The sequence below is a fragment of the Pongo abelii genome, chromosome 4 (assembly GCF_028885655.2).
Source record: "Pongo abelii isolate AG06213 chromosome 4, NHGRI_mPonAbe1-v2.0_pri, whole genome shotgun sequence".
Classification (NCBI taxonomy): Eukaryota; Metazoa; Chordata; class Mammalia; order Primates; family Hominidae; genus Pongo; species Pongo abelii.
The window spans coordinates 37390278-37410353 of NC_071989.2; the positions used below are offsets into that span (position 1 = coordinate 37390278).

The window sequence follows — 20076 nt, forward strand, 5'->3', positions numbered from 1 at the left end:
ACTTTTTAATTTTGTGGGTACATAGTAGATGTATATATTTATAGGGTACATGAGATATTTTGATACAGGTATGCAATGCGTAATAAACACATCATGTAAAATGGGGAGGTTTCCACTTCTTTATCTATTAATATAACTTATTCCCTGCACTATCTCTATCACTTTCAAAACTTCTAATACAGGGCTAGGCTCAGTGGCTCACACCTGTAATCCCAGAACTCTGGGAGGCCAAGGCAGGCAGACTGCTTTAGCCCAGGAGTTCAAGACCAACCTGGGCAAGATGATGAGATGTCATCTCTACTAAAAAAAAAAAAAAAAAATTAGCCAGGTTGAATGGCACATGCCTGTAATCCCAGCTACTTAGGAGGCTGAGGTGGGTGGGAGGATCACTTGAGCCTGGGAGGTCGAAGCTGCAGTGAGCAGTGATTGCGCCACTGCATTTCAGCCTCAGTGACAGAGGGAGACTGTCTCAAAAAAAACAAAAAAATTGTAACACAGAGGTGACTTCCAACAGCTGCCCTTATGGATCTACTCCCATGCTTAGGCTCATGCCACACTTCCCATAGTCTGGCCCAAATTAATGGACTAAACATGGCAGGGATACTGTGAAAGGCCCATTCCTGCAAGACACAGGTGACTCTGTGGGTGACTTAGCCTGAGGTCTTACCATTGACCTGGCTGAAACATTCTTAAAACTACACAGTGCACTGAGACTCTGTCTCCCCTACCCTCTTTCCCTCTCCTTTACAGGGAGGGCTGAGAGCTGCATCATAGTCTGATGCTTCTCCTTACTTCTTCCCTGCACTCCGCCATCCTCTCACAAGCATTTTCCCCAGCAAATCTCTTCTACAGCTAATCCGACCTTAGCTTCTGCTTCTTGGAGGATCTGAACTAACACACATGCACTAGGAGTGGTCTGAGAAAATGGGTGGTGCAAAATGGGGATTTGGGGCAAGGTGCAGTGGCATGCACCTGTAGTCCCAGCTACTTGGGAGGCTGAAGTGGGACAATCGTGAGTTCAAGCCCAGCTTGGGCAAAATAGCAAAACTCCATCTCCAAAAAAGAAAATTTTAAAAAGTTTCTTTTTTAAAAGATGGGGACTTGAGACAGATGCATCACCCAGTGATTGAAAAAGACACCCTCCTAAACAGCAGACCAGTCACAAATACAAACAATACAGTTTATTCTGAATATCTGCTTTCCTTTTGAGACTCTGGAATCTTAATACATGGCAGGCAGTATCCCCCCAGTAAAACCCCAGGCACTGAATTTCTAATGGGCTTGCCTGGTAGACATTTCACACATGTTGTCACAACTTGTTACTGGAGGAATTAAGTGCATTCTGTGCGACTCCACTGGGAAAAGACTCTTAGAAGCTTGTGCCTGATTTTCCCTGGAATTTACTCCATGTACCTTTTGCCTCCTGTTAGGATAAATTATAGCCATGAAAATGACTATTTGCTGAGTTCTGTGCATCCTCCTAGGTGATTTCTGAACCTGGAGGTGATCTTGGGGACCCCCAGCACAGGGTCAGATCTACATCAGCACTGCAGTATGATAGTTGTCCCCAATTTTATGGCATCCTCCCTTTTTCCCTCACAGGCATTTCTCCAAATAAATCTCTTGCTCATCAAAATCCCATCTGCTTTGCAGAGGACTTAAAACTAATATACCGATGAATATTACCACTCGATGTTCTTCTGCCACCTTATATCTAAAACTGCATTCTCTTATTTATTTATTTATTTATTTATTTTATTATTATTTTTTTTTGAGACGGAGTTTCGCTCTTGTTGCCCAGGCTGGAGTGCAATGGCACGATCTTGGCTCACTGCAACCTCTGCCTCCTGGATTTAAGCAATTCTCCTGCCTCAGTCTCCCGAGTAGCTGAGATTACAGGCTCGCACCACCACGCCCGGCTTTTTGCATTTTTAGTAGGAACGGGGTTTCACCATGTTAGTCAGGCTGGTCTCGAACTCCTGACCTCAGGTGATCCACCCGCCTCGGCCTCCCAAAATGCTGAGATTATATATAGGCATGAGTCACCGAGCCCAGCCATTATTTAATTAAGTTAAATTTATTTATTTATTTATTTGTGTTTTTGAAACCTCGTCTCTACCAAAACTATAAAAATTAGCTGGGGGCAGTGGCACACATCTGTGGTCCCAGCTACTTGGAGACTAAGGTGGGAGAATCACTTAAGCCTGGGGAGGTTGAGGCTGCAGTAAGCCATGATTGTGCCACTGCACCCCAGCCTGGGTGACAGAGTGAGACCCTGTCTCAAAAAACAAACAAACAAACAAAAGATATGTCCTTCTCAGGGAAGGAAGCAAAATTAACAGAATACAGGATTTAAAAGATATTTTTATTAAAAAAATTTTTTTTGAGATTGGGTTATGAGACTGGCTAATTTTTGTATTTTTGGTAGAGATGGGGTTTCCCTATGTTGCCCCTGCATTCTTTATCCTGCTAAATAAATCACCATCAACTCAGTCACCCAAGTAAAAAAGCTGTCACTCTTACCACCTGATAGCCTCCAAATGTTTACTGACACCTATTACCCTACACTCTCCATTCTGATCACCTCATCTCTAAACTACTGAAGTAAGTCTTCTAACTGGCTCTAATTTGTATCTTAAAGCCCTGTGCTGCATGCAGATGGTGTCACCTGGAGCTTAAGGACCTGCATGCATGTATCACTGCTGAAAGAAATCATGAATAACAAAACAAATGGAAACACATCCCATGCTCATCAATGGGTAGAATCAATATTGTGAAAATGACCATATTGCCAAAAGCAATCTACAAATTCAATGCAATTCCTATCAAAATACCACCATAACGGCCAGGCGTGGTGGCTCACACCTGTAATCCCAGCACTTTGGGAGGCCGAGGCGGGTGGATCACCTGAGGTCAGGAGCTCAAGACCAGCCTGGCCAACATGGCAAAAACCCATCTCTATTAAAAATGAACAAATTAGCCGGGTGTGATGGCACAGACCTGTAATCCCAGCTACTAGGGAGGCTGAGGCAGAAAAATTGCTTGAACCCAGGAGGCAGAGGTTGCAGTGAGCTGAGATTGTGCCACTGTACTCCAGCCTGGGCAACTCTGCCAAAAAAAAACCCAGAAAACAAAAAACAAAATCATCATTCTTCACAGAACTAGAAAAGACAATCCTAAAATTCATATGGAACCAAAAAAAGAGCCTGTACAGCCAAAGCAAGACAAAGCAAAAAGAATAAATCTGGAGGCATCACATTATGACTTCAAACTATACTATAAGGCCATAGTCACCAAAACAGCATGGTACTGGTATAAAAATAGGCACATAGACCAATGGAACAGAATAGAGAACCCAGAAATAAACCCAAATACTTACAGCCAACTGATCTTCGACAAAGCAAACAAAAACATAAAGGGGGAAGGACACTCTATTCAACAAAGGTGCTGGGATAATTGGCAAGCCACATGCAGAAGAATAAAACTGGAACCTCATCTCTCACCTTATAAAAAAATCAACTCAAGATGTATCAAGGACTTAAATCTAAGACCTGAAACCATAAAAATTCTAGGAGATAACATCGGAAAAACCCTTCTACTCACTGGCTTAGGCAAAGGCTTCATGACCAAGAACTCAAAAGCAAATGCAACAAAAACAATGATAAATAGGTGGAACTTAAACTAAAAAGTTTCTGCACAGCAAAAGAAACAATCAGCAGAGTAAACAGACAACCCAGAGTGAGAGAAAATCCTCACAATCTATACATCCGACAAAGAACTAATAACCAGAATATACAAGGAACTCAAACAAATAAGCAAGAAAAAAAAATTCCATCAAAACAATAGAGTTAAGGCATGAAGAGACAATTCACAAAAGAAGATATACAAATGGCCAACAAACATATCAAAAAATGCTCAACATCACTAATGATCAGGGAAATGCAAATAAAAAACCACAATGCAATACCATCTTCTGCAAGAACGGACATAATCAAAACATCAAAAAATAATAGATGTTGGCAGGGATGCGGTTAAAAGGGAACATTTTTACACTGCTGGTGGGAATGTAAACTAGTACAACCACTATGGAAAACAGTGTGGATATGCCTTAAAGAACTAAAAGTAGAACTACCATTTGATCCAGCAATCCCACTACTGGGTATCTACCCAGAGGAAAAGAAGTCATTATATGAAAAAGATACTTGCACATGCATGTTTATAGCAGCACAATTCGCAATTGCAAAAATATGGAACCAGCCCAAATGCCCATTAAGCAATGAGTGGATAAATAAATTGTGGTACACATATACACCATGTCATACTATTCAGCCATAAAAAGGAATGAAATAATGGCATTCGCAGTAACCTGGATGGAACTGGAGACCATTATCCTAAGTGAAATAACTCAGGAATGGAAAACCAAACATTGTATGCTCTCACTCATAAGCTATGAGGAGGCAAAGGCATAAGAATGATAACAATGAACTTCAGGGACTTGGGAGAAAGGGTGGGAGGTGGGTGAGGAATAAAGACTACAAATTGGGTACAGTATATACTGTTCAGGTTGATGGGTGCACCAAAATCTCATAAATCATCACTGAAGAACTTACTCTTGTAACCAAATACCACCTGTTCCCCCAAAGCCTATGGAAATTAATTTAAAAAAAAAGAACCTGCATGTGAGTATCAAAGACAATGGCCAAGAATAAATTAAGAGGGCAGAAGTCCAGGAACGTATTTCACATGGTCAGCCAAAACAACTTTAAGGCTAAAAACAAAGCAAAGCCAGTTACTACTAATCTTAAAATAAACATTATGAATGATGAAAAGTTAACAATGTTAATGAAGCATTTGTAAATATACAAAAGGAACTAGACAACTTCTCAAAAGCCCTTTCTCTTGAACCTCTGCAAAAAGAACCAATTCCTCAGAAACGTCCTGAAAGCAAACCAGTTAATGTTGATGAAGCTGTAATACAGTTGTGATACAGTGTAATACAGTGGTGATGTATGTAATTCCCCCCAAAAGACCAACACATTATATGTTTTATACAATTTTATTTTTAAAAATCTTAATGTGCAGGCATTGGCACATTTTAAAAACAAACTGCATAAACAGATCTTTCCTCCAATCTAGGAAAAATGGAATGTCAGAAGTCAACAAAATGGATAAACTTAAAGTGCTAAAACAGAAGGCACTTCACCAAATCTGTTCACTGAAACAGTTACATAACCTTGCTTACATCTTTCACGTTATAGGCTACAGTGAATGTCTGTCTGGATAGAAGAACATACAGAAATAGTTTCATGGCAGTAAAAATGTTAAGTCGAAGAAGTGATGAGTACTTTGCCAACGTATTTTGTTTTTGATAATCTTCCTTTGTTTTTGATAACTTTCCTTTAAGTGGAGAAAACAGGATTCAGAACTGAAAAAAAAGTTGAAATCACAGAATGCAGTTACTTGGGGGATGGGGAGGTTGGTAGATATTAAATCGGTTTTCCCCTGAAGCAAAATGAAAAGAAAAAAAGCCCTTTCTACCACACCCTGCTGCGTGTCAATAGGTTGAACTCAGTGATTCCCTCTGGTCTTCATACTCACCTAGTCTCACTCTCCCCTTCTAATGCACAAACTCTAGCTACATCTAATTCCTTGCCCTTCACTTATGAATACAAGAACTACTGTGATTGCCTTCTTTCACTGACTTTCTTCCCCCGAGCTCCCATAAACACTGATATAACTTGGTCTTAGAGCTCTGTTTCCAAGAGCAGAAACCATATTTAATTTTTTTTTAGTAAAAATTTTTTTTTTGAGACAGAGTTTCACTCTTGTCACCCAGGCTGGAGTGCAGTGGCATGATCTTGGCTCACTGCAACCTCCACCTCCCAGGTTCAAGGGATTCTCCTGCCTCAGCCTCCCAAGTAGATGGGATTACAGGTGCCCACTACCACACCCAGCTAATTTTTTGTATTTTCAGTAGAGACAGGGTTTCGTCATGTTGGACAGGCTGGTCTCGAACTCGTGACCTCCTGATCTGCCCACCTCAGCCTCCCAAAGTGCTGGGATTATAGGCGTGAGCCACCGTGCCAGGCCAAATATTTTTTATAGAGATGAGGTTTCGCTACATTGCCCAGGCTAGTCTCAAACTCCTGAGCTCAAATGATCCTCCCACCTCAGCCTCGAAAGTGCTGAGATTACAGGTGTGAGCTACCGCATCCAGTCAATATTTAATTTTTATTCTAATTATTGACATTTAATAGACTATTGTTAACATGATCATTAACTTAACAAAACAACTGAAGGTAACTAAATGCATTAGTTTAGGAAGTTTGGTTTAACATGGTCTTAATATAAGGTTATATATAATACAGCAGATACATCGAATAATAGACACTAAAATAATTAAATAGAAATTAGTGGAATCCCTTTTCCTTTTTGTACAATATTTTCTGGTAATAGAAAAATATTTTTACCAGAAAATAATGAGGTCTTATAAGTTCAATAATAACTTCTTTTGAGAACAAAATGACTTCGAGAAGTGTTTGTAATGTCTTTGCCCACTTTTTAATCTAGTTGTTCTTTGCTTATTCAATTGTTCAAGTTCTTTTTTTTTTTTTTTTTGAGACACAGTCTTGCTCTGTCGCCCAGGCTGGAGTGCAGTGGCGCAATCTCGGCTCACTGCAAGCTCCACCTCCCAGATTCCCGCCATTCTCCTGCCTCAGCCTCCCAAGTAGCTGGGACTACAGGCGCCTGCCACCACGCCCAGCTAATTTTTTTGTATTTTTCATTAGAGACGGGGATTCTCCCTGTTGGCCAGGATGGGCTCAATCTCCTGACCTTCTGATCCGCCCGCCTTGGCCTCCCAAAGTGCTGGGATTACAGGCGTGAGCCACTGCACCCAGCCCAATTGTTCAAGTTCTTTGTAGATTCTGCATATTAGATCATTGTTGGATGCAAAGGTTGTGAATATTTTCTCCCATTCTGTAGGTTGTCTGTTTACTCTGTTGATTATTTTGCTGTGCAGAAGCTCTTCAATTACATCCCACTTGTCAATTTTTGTTTTTGTTACAACTGCTTTTGAGAACTTAGTCATAAATTCTTTCCCAAGGCCAGTGTCCAGAATGGTATTTCCTAAGTTTCTTCTAGGATTCTTATGGTTTGAGGTCTTATATTTAAATGTTTTATCCATCTTGTGTTAATTTTTGTATATGGTGAAAGGTAGGGGTCCAGTTTCATTCTTCTGCATATGGCTAACCAGCTCTCTCACAACCTTTATAGGGAGTCATTTCCCCTGCCTTTCCCCCTAATTTTTGTCAGCTTTGTCAAAGATCAGATGGCTGTAGGTGTGCAACTTTATTTCTGAGTTCTCTGTTCTGTTCCATTGGTCTGTATGTCCATCTTTGTACCAGTACCATGCTGTTTTGGTTACTGTAACCTTGTATAATTTGAAGGCAGGTAACATGATGCCTCTGGCTTTGCTCTTTTTGCTCAGGATTGCTTTGGCCACTCAGACCCTGTTTTGGTTCCGTATGAATTTTAGAATAGTTTTTTTTTTTTCTAATTCTGTTTAAAATGATATTGGTAGCTTGATAGAAATAGTGTTGAATCTATAGATTGCTTTGGCCAGTATGGTCATTTTAAGGGTATTGATTCTTCTGTGAGCATGCGATGTTTTCCATTTTTTTATGTCACCTGCGATTTCTTTCAGAAGTGTTTTGTAGTTCTCCTTGCTGAGATCTCTCACCTCTTTGGTGAGAGATGTGTGTGTGTGTGTCTGTTGTAAATGGGACTGCATTCTTGCTTTGGTTCTCAGCTTGAATGTTATTGGTGCATAGAAATGCTACTGATTTTTGTACATTGATTTTGTATCCTGAAACTTTACTGAAGTCATTTATCAGTTCTAGGAGGCTTTTGGAGGAGTCTTTAGGTTTTCTAGGTATAGAATCATACTGTCATAGAAAAGAGATAATCTGAATTCTTATTTTCCTATTTGGATGCCTTGCATTTATTTCTCTTACCTGATTCCTCTGGCTAGGACTTCCAGTACTATGTTAAATAGAAGTGGTAAGATTGAGCATTCTTGTCTTGTACCAGTTCTTAAGGTGAATGCTTCCAGCTTTTGCCCATTCAGTAAGATGTTGGCTGTAGGTTTATCATAAATGGCTATTAATCACATTTATTCATTTGTATATGTTAAACCAATCTTGCATCCTAGAAATGAGGCCTACTTGATTATGGTGAATTAACAATCACCACAATTTGATGTGCTGCTTTCGGTTTGCTATATTTTGTTGAAGATTTTTGCTTCTATATTCATCAGGGATATTGGCCTGTAGTTTTCTTTTTTCCTTGGGTCTTTGCCAGGTTTTGTTATCAGGGTGATGCCACCTTCATAGAATGATTGGGGAGGAGTCTGTCCTCCATGATTTTTTAAAAGAGTTTCAGTAGAATTCCCACCAGTTCTTCTTTTATGTCTGGCAGAATTTGGCTGTGAATCCATCTGGTCTGGGGCATTTATTGGTTGGTGGGTTTTTTATTACTGATTCCATTTCAGGACTTCATATTGGTCTGTTCCGGGTTTCAAATTTCTTCCTGATTCAATGTTGGGGGGTTGTGTGTTTCCAGGAATGTATCCATTTCCTGTAGATTTTCTACTTTGTGCATACAGGTGTTCATAATAGTCTCTGAGGATCTTTTGTATTTCTGTGGGATCGGTTGTAATGTCACCTTTGTTGTTTTCTGATTGTGCTTATTTGAATCTTCTCTCTTTTTTCTTTGTTAATGTAGCTAGTGGTCTATCAATCTAGTTTATCCTTTCTAATAACCAACTTTTGGTATTGTTGATTCTTTGTATGGATTTTTGGTTCTCGATTTTGTTCACTTCTGCTCTGATTTTAGTTACTCATTTTCTTTTGCTAGCTCTGGGGTTAATTTGTTCTTGTTTTTCTAGTTCCTCTAGATGTGATGTTAGATTACTAATTTGAAATCATTCTAACTTTTTGATGTAGGTGTTTAGTGCTATAAACTTTCCACTTTTTTTTTTTTTTTTTTTTTTGAGAAAGAGTTTTGCTCTTGTTGCCCAGGCTGGAGTGCAATGGTGTGATCTTGGCTCACCACAACCTCTGCCTCCCAGGTTCAAGTGATTCTCCTGCCTCAGCCTCCCGAGTAGCTGGGATTACAGGCATGTGCCACCATGCCCAGCTAATTTTGTATTTTTAGTAGAGATGGGGTTTCTCCATGTTGGTCAGGCTGGTCTCCAACTCCCAACCTCAGGTGATCTGCTGACCTCCGTCTCCCAAAGTGCTGGGATTACAGATGTGAGCCACGGTGCCCAGCCTCTAAATTTTCCTCTCAATGTTGCTTTTGCTGCATCCCAGAGATTTTGGTATGTTGTGTCTTTGTTTTCATTTATTTCAAATAATTTTCTGATTTTTGCCTTAATTTCATTGTTTACCCAAAAGTCATTCAAGAGCAAGTTGTTTAATTTCCATGTAATAGTGTGGTTTTGAGAGGTCTTCTTGGTATTGATTTCTATTTTTATGCCTCTATGATCTGAAAGTACGGTTGGTATGTGTATTAGTCTGTTCTCACACTGCTAATAAAGACATACCTGAGACTTGATAATTTATAAAGGAAAGAGGTTTAATTACTTCACAGTTAAGCATGGCTGGGGAGTCCTCAAGAAACTTATAATCATGGCAGAAGGAGAAGCAAACATGTACTTCTCCACTTGGTGGCAGGAAGGAGAAGAATGAGTGCCCAGCAAAGGGGCAAGTCCCTTATAAAACCATCAGATCGGCCAGGTGCAGTGGCTCACACCTGTAATCCCAGCACTTTGGGAAGTCGAGGTGGGCAGATCACAAGGTCAGGAGATTGAGACCATCCTGGCCAACATGATGAAACCCTGTCTCTACTAAAAATATAAAAATTAGCTGGATATGGTGGCATGTGCCTGTAATCCCAGCTACTCGGGAGGCTGAGGCAGGAATAACTTGAACCAGGGAGTCGGAGGTTGCAGTGAGCTGAGATCGCACCACGGCACTCCAGCCTGGCAACAGAGCGAGACTCCGTCTCAAAAAAATCAACAACAAAAAACCCATCAGATCTCGTGAAATAGTGTTTTTACTATCACGAGAACAGGATGGGGCAAACCACCTCCATGATTAAATTATCTCCACCAACATGTGGGGATTATGGGAACTACAATTCAAGATGAGATGTGGATGAGGAAACAGTCAGACCATATCATTCTGCCCCAGCCCCTTCCAAATCTCATGTCCTCATAATTCAAAACACAATCATGTCCTTCCAACAGTCCCCCAAAGTCTTAACTCATTCTAGCATTAACTCAAAAGTCCAAGTCCAAAGTCTCATCTGAGACAAGGCAAGTCCCTTCTGCCTGTAAAATCAAAAGCAAGTTAGTTACTTCCTAGATACAATGGAGGTACAGGCATTGGGTAAAAATACCCAGTCCAAATAGGAGAAATTAGCCAAAACAAAGGGGCTATCAGCCTCATACAAGTCCAAAATCCAATAGGGCAGTCATTAAACCTTAAAGTTCCAAAATGATCTTCTTTGACTCCATGTCTCACATCCAGGTCATGCTGATACAAGAGGTGGGTTCCCATGGTCTTGGACAGCTCTGTCCCTGTGGCTTTGCAGGGTACAGCCCTCTGTCCCAGCTGCTTTCACAGCCGGCATTGTCTGTGACTTTTCCAGGCACATGGTGCAAGCTGTCGGTAAATCTACCATTCTGGGGTCTGAAGGACGATGGCCCTCTTCTCACAGCTCCACTAGGCAGTGCCCCAGAAGGGAATCTGTGTGGGGGCTCCAACCCCACATTTCCCTCCCACACTGCCCTAGCAGAGGTTCTCCATGAGAGCTATGCCCTTGCAACAAACTTCTGCCTGGCGTTTCCATACAGCCTCTGAAATCTACGAGGAGGTTCCCAAACTTCAATTCTTGACTTCTATTCACCCACAAGCTCAACACCACGTGGAGGCTGCCAAGGCTTGGCACTTGCACCTTCTGAAGCCACAGCCCAAGCTGTATCTTGGCACCTTCTAGCCACAGCTAGAGAGGACAGGATGCAGGGCACCAAGTTCCTAGGCTGCACACAGCAAGGAGGGCCTGGGCCTGGCCCAGGAAACCATTTTTCCCTCCTAGGCCTCTGGGCCTGTGATGGGAGGGGCTGCCATGAAAGTCTCTGACATGCCCTGGAGATATTTTCCCCATGGTCTTGGTGACTAAAATTTGGCTTCTCATTATTTATGGAAATTTCTGCAGTGAGCTTGAACTTCTCCCCAGCAAATGGGTTTTTCTTTTATATTGCACTGTCAGGCTGCAAATTTTCCAAACTTTGATGCTCTGCTTCCTCTTGAATGCTTTGCCACTTAGAAATTTCTTCCACCGGATACCCTAAATAATCTCTCTCAAGTTCAAAGTTCCACAAATCTCTAGGACAGAGGCAAAATGCTACCAGTCTCTTTGCTAAAACATAATAAGAATCACCTTCTCCAGTTCCCAACAAGTTCCTCTTCTCCATCTGAGACCACCTCAGCCTGGATCTTATTGTCAATATTGCTATCAGGCTTTTGGTCAAAGCCATTCAACAAGTCTCTAGGAAGTTCTAAACTTTCCCACATCTTCCTGTCTTCTTCTGAGCCCTACAAACTGTTCCAACCTCTGCCTGTTACCCAGTTCCAAAGTCGCTTCCACATTTTCAGGTATTTTTACAGTAGCACCCCACTCTCTGCAGTACCAATTTACTATATTAGTCTGTTCTTACACTGCTAAATAAGACATACCTGAGACTGAACAATTTATAAAGGGAAGAGGTGTAATTAATTCACAGTTCAGCATGGCTGGGGAGGCCTCAGAAAACTTACAATCATGCAGAAGGGGAAGCAAACACGTCCTTCTTCACATGATGGCAGGAAGGAGAAAAATGAGTGCCCACTATAGGGGGAAGCCCCTTATAATACCATCAGTTCTTGTGAGAACTCACTTACTAGCATGAGAACAGGAAGCGGCAAACTGTCCCCATGATTCAATTATCTCCACCTGTTCCCTCCCATGACACATGGGAATTATGGGAACTACAATTCAAGATGAGATTTGGATGGGGACACAGCCAAATCATATCAGTCAGATTTCAGGGTTTGTTTTTTTTTAATTTATTGAAACTTGCTTTAAGGCCAAGGATTTGGTCGATCTTGGAGTATATTCTGTGTGCAGATGAAAAGAATGTATATTCTGTGGTTGATGGGTGGAGCATTCTACAGATGTTTATTAGGTTCAATTGATCAAGTGTCTAATTTAATTTCAGAATTTGTTAGTTTTCTGCTTTGATGATATGTCCAACTTTGTCAGTGGGGTGTTGAAGTCCCCCACTATTATTATGTGGTTGCCTAAATAGTTTCATAGGTCTATAAGTACTTATTTTATGAGTCTAGGTGCTCCAATGTTGAATGCTTATATATTTAGGATAGTTAAGTCTTCTTGTTGAATTGAACTCTTTATCATTATGTCCCTTTCTTTGTCCTTTTTTACTGCTGTTGGTTTAAAGTCTGTTTTATCTGATATAAAAACAGCAGCCCCGATCTTTTTTGTTTTCCATTTGCATGATAGATCAGAAAGCCTATTTAAAATGTATTCTAAGGGTTAATTTTAGGGTAAAGTGCTATGAACTAATCATTAATTACTTCTAGTAACAGACAGGATTAAATGTATGTTGTACTTAGATGATTCTTGGGAAAACTCACAGGATACAGTTATATACTATATAGTGTTAGGGAAAAGGGAAGAATGACACATATACATAACAAAACATGAAGAAAAAAATCTATTCTAAGCTTCAGATTTGTTTCATAAAAATCACATTAAAATATGACAAGTTTTGAACATTCTTGAATGAGAAGCATTTTAAACAGGTTAAAAATGAATTACTCAATGATTACCTGGAGGTGCCCATAGCTTGTTCTGTTAAGCCAAGTTCTTCACTGGAAACTCTGTCTTTAGTTATAAGGTCATCAATAATGTCTGCAATATCAGTCAATCCAGTCATCTGGAACGGGTGTACTGAAACACTTCATTTGCAAATGTAATTTAAGAAATATATATCAGTATCTACAACTTAATTACATTAAGCAAAAATAAACATGTAACAAATGAACACAAAATGATAAACATATATCTACTGTTCCTTCTATTTCTGTAATTCTGCTATCTCTCAGTGAAAAAGACTAATCAACAAAAAGTAGTGACTTGGTAGATTTTCTTTAAAAAGGAAACATATGGTCCAGAAGAAAACCTCTATAGATTCTGCCTGTTTAAATTTAATCCATATTTATATAAGAAAATGTAGTAAATATAGTCTATTGAATTCTAACTACTTGTGCTAAAACAGTAAGGGATATAACAATCCTCAATTTCTTAAAAATATTCCATACCCAATGAAAACTTACATTCCTTTAAACCACAAAGATATATATAATGTAAAAATTCACACACATATGAACAACAAAATTTTCACTATCTACACCCAACTTTAAAGAAAATTGTGAATTAACTCTTAAGATATTTACCTCTCACATAATTCATCATTGCTATTCATACCTAAAAAAAAAATCATTATTAATAAAAATTTTGGGTTTTTTTTTTGCTTTCAATTGTTAATCTAATTTAGAAATTATATAACCAGAAGTTAAATTAAAATACTTTTAAACCTCCAAATTGGTTTATAGATATATATTTACAGCATATTTATCCTCCTCCTGAATATGCTATCTGGTAGTGAATACCGTCTACATATTTTTTGAGACCATGTCTCACTCTGTCACCCAGACTAAGTGCAGGGACATGGTCATGGCACACTACAACCTCTGCCTCTGGGCTCAAGCAAACCTCCCACCTTAACCTCCTGAATGGCTGGGATTACAGGTGTGTGCCGCAATGCAGGCTAATTTTTGTATTTTTTGTAGACAGAGGGTCTTGCTATGTTGCCCAGGCTGGTCTCGAACTCCTGAGCTCAAGTGACTCACCTGTCTTGGCCTCCCAAAGTGCTGGGATTACAGGCATGGGCCATCGCACCCAGCCAGTATAAGATTATTACTTTTTCTATCCTGAGTACTCAGTATAATATGTCAGAAGGTACAACCCTTCTTTGCTTAGTACACAGTTTAGAGTACTGGAGTGCAATTTACTTTATAAAATATACACAAATAAAAAATCTCTGGTGATCTGAAAGTAATATATTTTAGAAAATATCTTATTTAAATCCAAGAAGCAATTTACCTGTAAGAATGTGACCCAAAATATAATTTTTAAGTCTTGTCCAGTATTAACTATATGTCTTCAGAGAAAAACACTGAAATCTATTCAATCTTCTATATGTTTCCATTCTAAATGTTTAATTCTTCTATATGTTTAATTCTAAAAACAGAACTCAATTAATATAGGGAAAAGTGTTCTGACATCTCTTCTCAAAAAATATTCCTTAAGATTTTATTATCTTGAGATCAACCAAATCTGTCCCTAAGACTTACACATTCACATGGTTTTAATATGAAATACCTGTTTTCTTGAAAACATATTGTTCTATTTAATTTATTAACCTCCAAATCAAGGATTTTATTTTTGTTCTCAGAATCTGGGCATTTGTGGGTTCTTAAGAACAACTAATTCAATTTAACTAAGAGAGAAATACTTCACATAAATCTAAGATTAGCGTAATAGTAACAGTACTACCCCTTATAGCTTTTTGCTAGGTAGAAAAAGATATTAATCCTATGTATTTAGGAAAGAGAAGGTCCATTAAAGAGACACTTTCTATCAGTATTTGAGAGGCCCCTGCTGGCCTATTCATGAAAAAAAGCTTGAAGGATTCTCTTCCAATAATGACTGGGCTGCATATGGGGAAGTAGGTGAGATTAGTGAAGATGGTGACCTCTTGGGTTAAAGGTTGAAGTGTTTGTCATCAAAGGTTGGTAAGTAACAAGTTGCCCTTTCTCCTATTAGTAACCCAGGATCACTAACCCACAGCCACAGTACCTGTTTATTACCAAGTAAACGTTCTTAAAACATTATGAGATTTATGCATGGACTTTTTTTTTTTCTAACTCATCAGCTATTGCTAGTGTTAGTGTATTTTATGTGTGGCCCAAGACAATTCTTCTTCCAATGTGGACCAGGGAAGCCAAAAGACTGGAGTCTAGACTTTGACATCAGACCTAGTTATACCTTTGCCTTAGACTCTGGCAACACTAAACAACCATGTTCCCCCTCTCTTCCTCTTTTACCCACCTAGTCACTGAGTACCATTTACTAATTCAAAATGTCTCGTTTCTTCTATTTCTTTCCCACAACACTAGCCAGGCCCTCATTATTTCCCAGGTCAGATTTTAGTAGCCTCCTCAGTGGTCTCCATGCCTCCATTCTATTTTTCCTCAAAACCTCCTCATTTTACTTCTCTGCTTGGAATTCTCCCATGTTCCCAAGTATAAAATGGAGTGTAAACTTCTCAGATATAATTAGAATCCTCTACCATCTAGCCATATGAGTCCTGTTTAACCTCATTTGTCAATCCTCCCCAGAGAAGAGAAGAGAAAAGCTATCAGTGACCAAGAAAATAAAACAAGATTCTCAGATGCTTTATATATGATCATCAGTCTTCACAACTCTGTTAAGTGGAAATTATTATCCCCATATGTTGATGACTAAAACACACATGGCATCTAGAAAGAACTGAGAAAATAATTACAAGATTTAAATCAGCTTCTTAATAGCTTTTCTTTTACTTAAGTAACAGTAATGCCATTTAAAATAGCATTTTTACTGTTTATATCACTTTAATAATGGTAATAGAACATATACTAAACACTCAGTAAAATCATTTTAATTGACCATCAATATCTGAGAGAAAAAAAAATATTTCCAAGCCACTGTCAGTGATTGAACTTTATTCATAGGACAAAATGTATTCATTAGGACTAAAGAATAGCAGTTTTAATTGCTACCTCCAAATGAAATAAAACAAAAAGTGGCACTAAATCCTTCTAAATCTCAATCTCCTCAACTGTAAAATGGGGATAATAATAGCGTCTACACCTCATAGATCAGGCTTAAACCAGAATCTATGCATATAAAACAGTGATGTTTGGCACATGGTAGAGGCTCAAGAAGTGATGGCTACTGTTTTGTTTTCAAATTAAAATTCAAAGTTCTTATAATTGGAAGAGTTTTAATTTTTCAATTTTTGTAAAAATGAACTATTATTGTAATTCCAGTTGCTACATATTTCATATTAATAAGTTACACCAAGATATGATACATGATTGCAGTATGTCTTATGAAGGTGACAAGATGTCACAGTTCTTCATGTGACTAGCAAAAGTTTTAACTTTCCTTCCCCTAAAATAAATATTACAAAATGACTTCATAAACCTTTCATAACTGTATTCCCAGTAAATCATGTTCAGTAACATTATAATGGAGAATAAGAGTATGTGTAAATGAAAAAGTAAAGAACAATACCAGGAGAAGTAGTATTCTGATCACTGGAACTGGAAAGGCTGACAGCCGAATCGGCAGTAGGAAACACACAAGTTTTCTGACCAGAATAGTTTTCTGTTATTGAAAATTCAGGTTCTGAAGTCTCCTTTTTGTCACTTTGATCTTCTTCATCCATATGGGTCAAAAAACGCACTAATCCAGAGTATATATTACAATTAAGATAAAATAGTAGAGAAAAAAAGATCACATGGAAAAGACAACAATTGCCACTATTTCCAACTGGCAACACAGATATTAGAAGTTTGTCACATGTTATGCTAATAGCTTTATACTGTATAATGAATTTAATAAAAAATTTGAAGTTAAAGCTCTCCCACAGTAAATAAACAAAATTTATTAGACTGAGCTGAAGTACACAGGCCTATGCTCTTCCATAAAAACACAGACATGCTAAATTACAAAAAAAAATTTTTAATATACGACCAATCTTTCTAAACAGAGAAATCCCCTGGTGCCAGAAAAGAAAAAGGAACTCAAAGCTGGAGCAGTAAGTGGGCAATGATGCTGGGATAGTCTACTGAGAAATGGGAGATGTGGTTCTGCAGACTGCAATGACGGAAAAACTGAGCTACCTTCATATATCTTAGAGCAATGAAGGACAGCTTTGTCCATAAAATAGGAATAAGAAAATCTCTCCCCTGGTGAAACAGCAAGTAAGTTTTCTATCTGCATGGACAGCAGCTGAGAGAAAAATAAAAGTCAACTTTGAGAAATCAAAACCCCTGACTTGCCACAAGCATGAACACGGTCTGAATTTCTACCATCAATACAGTACAGCAACCCCAAGTGAAGAAATGTATACTAAAATTTGTTCCAATTTTTTCCTACTTCAATGACAGCAAGAAACAAATGCAAAACTACTCCAAAGACAAACATAATCTAGCAGAACTTCCACTAATGATAAGCCCATGATAAAAAATTACAAATCACACAAAGGAACAACCAACCATGAAAGACAGTCAGTATGCAGATTCAACAATTGATAATGTGCACATATGAAATACAACAATCAGAAAAGGTTAGCATAAAACATGACTAAAATTATGAAACAGATGAAGCATAGGAACAGCAATAAAAAAACAGGACAGGACATCCAAAGCGCAGATAGATTTGAAAAAGAAATAAATACAACTTCTAGATATTAAATGTAGCCACCAAAATTAAAATCATAATGAATAGCTAAAACAGCAAAGACACAGCAAAAAAGAGAATTAGTAAACTAGAAGACAGATCTGAGGAAATCATCCTGAGTGAACCACTGATAAAGGGAGGAAATTATGCAGAAGAGGTTAAAAGAGATAAGGAGGCCAGGCACAGCGGTTCACACCTGTAATCCCAGCACTTTGGGAGGCTGAGGTGGGTGGATCACCTGAGGTCAGGAGTTCGAGACTAGCCTGACCAAAATGGAGAAACCCTGTCTCTACTAAAAATACAAAAAATTTGCCAGGGGTGGTGGCACATGCCTGTAATCACAGCTACTTGGAAGGCTGAGACAGGAGAATCACTTGAACCTGCAAGGCAGGGGATGTGGTGAGCCGAGATTGTGCCATTGCACTCCAGCCTGGACAACAAGAGCGAAACTCTGTCTCAAAAGAAAAAAAAAAAAAAAAAAGATACAAGGAACAGAGTGAGAAGGTCCAACATGCCTCTATTAGGTGTTTTAGAGAGAAAAGAAAAAATGGGGAGGAAGCAGTACTTCAAAATATTATGGGTGAAAAGTCCCCAAAGTTAAATCTTAAAACTAAAGAATCATTCCTACTCCAATATAAGGTAAATAAAAGAAATACGGCCAGGCACGGTGGCTCACGCTTGTAATCCCAGCACTTTGGGAGGCTGAGGCAGGCGGATCATGAGGTCAGGAGATGGAGACCATCCTGGCTAACATGGTGAAACTCCGTCTCTACTAAAAATACAAAAAATTAGCTGGGCATGGTGGCAGGCGCCTGTAGTCCCAGCTACTCGGGAGGCTGAGGCAGAGAATTGCTTGAACCCTGGAGGAGGAGGTTGAAGTGAGACAAGATCGGGCCACTGCACTCCAACAGAGTGAGACTTTCTCTTTAAAAAAAAAAAAAAAAAAAAAGAAGTGGATGCAAGAAGCAACTGTGGGCAACAGCAGAGAAGAGAAAATGTCAGACAGCATCTCAGGCAATAAAAGGTATCATGAAACTTGTTTTGGTTTTATACATTTGTTGCCTACATATTTACATTATTTAAATTAGAAATTTTAGGCTGGGTGCGGTAGCTCAGGCCTGTAATCCCAGCACTTTGGGAGGCCAAGGCAGGCGGATCACGAGGTCAGAAGATCAAGACCATCCTGGCTAACATGGTGAAACCAAGTCTCTACTAAAAATACAAAAAATTAGCCGGGTGCGGTGGCGGGCACCTGTAGTCCCAGCTACTCAGGAGGCTGAGGCAGGAGAATGGCGTGAACCCGGGAGGCGGAGTTTGCAGTGAGCCGAGATAGCACCACTGCACTCCAGCCTGGGCGATAGAGCGAGACTCTGTCTCAAAAAAAAAAAAAAAAAAAAATTAGAAATTTTAAAATGAAGTAATTGTTGGCAAAGAAAATGACAAATGTTGAGAAATCTTAACTAAGCACTGACTTAAAAAATAAAAGGCAAGGGGAACTAAATGGGAGGGTTAAAAACAGAGTAGATGTAAAATATTTGAAAACAGTTATCAGAGGCTGGGCGTAGTGGCTCACGCCTGTAATCCCAGCACTTTGGGAGGCCGAGGCGGGCAGATCACAAGGTCAAGAGATTGAGACCATTCTGGCCAACATGGTGAAACCCCATCTCTACTAAAAATAGAAAAAATTAGCTGGGCGTGGTGGTATGCACCTGTAGTCCCAGTTACTTGGGAGGCTGAGGAAGAAGAATTGCTTGAACCTGGGAGGCAGTGGTTGCAGTGAGCTGAGATCATACCACTGCACTCTCCAGCCTGGGCCACAGTGTGAGACTCTGTCTCAAAAACGAACAAACAAAAAAACAGTATCAGAGAAGATGGAGGGAACAAATCAGTGCTAAAAAGGTCTAAAGTCCTTATATTGTTAGGGAGGTAGATATATTCACCTTAATTTAAAACGAAAAAAATTTTGAGAGGTGGTGTCTCACTATGTTGCTCAGGCTGGAGTGCAGTGGCTATTCACAGGTGTGATGATAGCATACTACAACCTTTAATTCTTGGGCTCAAGTGATCCTCCCACCTCAGCCTCCTGAATAGCTGGGACTACAGGTATGCACCACCATGTCCAACTTCACCTTAAATTTTAACTCACCTATGAATGTTAAAAATTCAAGAATAACCACTAAAAACTAAAAATCAAACGTATAATTTCTGAACCAATACAGCAGGAAAGACAGAATATAGAAAACTGCATCCAATAAAAGGCAAAAAAGAGGGACAAAAGGAAAAAAATGGCAAAAAAAAAACCATGAAATAAGATATTAGAAATAAGCACAAATATATCAGTAAATACAATAAATGAACACTGATTATGCTTGCTGG

At 39.1% G+C, this 20076-nt stretch overlaps 1 protein-coding gene and 1 pseudogene across 16 annotated transcripts in view; one reads left to right on the forward strand and one right to left on the reverse strand.

Annotated features, from left to right (window-relative positions):
- Positions 1-20076, reverse strand: part of CPLANE1 (ciliogenesis and planar polarity effector complex subunit 1) — a 149939-nt gene that overhangs the window by 19570 nt on the left and 110293 nt on the right. For 13 of the 16 annotated variants that reach the window (XM_063724087.1, XM_024247401.3, XM_024247400.3 and 10 more), the window contains 3 exons: positions 16531-16701; positions 13584-13614; positions 12957-13085 (listed from right to left, as the gene is read on the reverse strand). In XM_063724087.1, the coding sequence (XP_063580157.1) occupies positions 12957-13085; positions 13584-13614; positions 16531-16701 (331 nt within the window). Of the gene's footprint in view, positions 1-5242; positions 5426-12956; positions 13086-13583; positions 13615-16530; positions 16702-20076 lie in introns of all 16 variants that reach the window. The other 3 variants (XR_008525217.2, XR_008525216.2, XR_008525215.2) reach the window with 1 other exon arrangement.
- LOC103890610 (ribosomal biogenesis factor-like) lies at positions 4696-4985 on the forward strand (annotated as a pseudogene).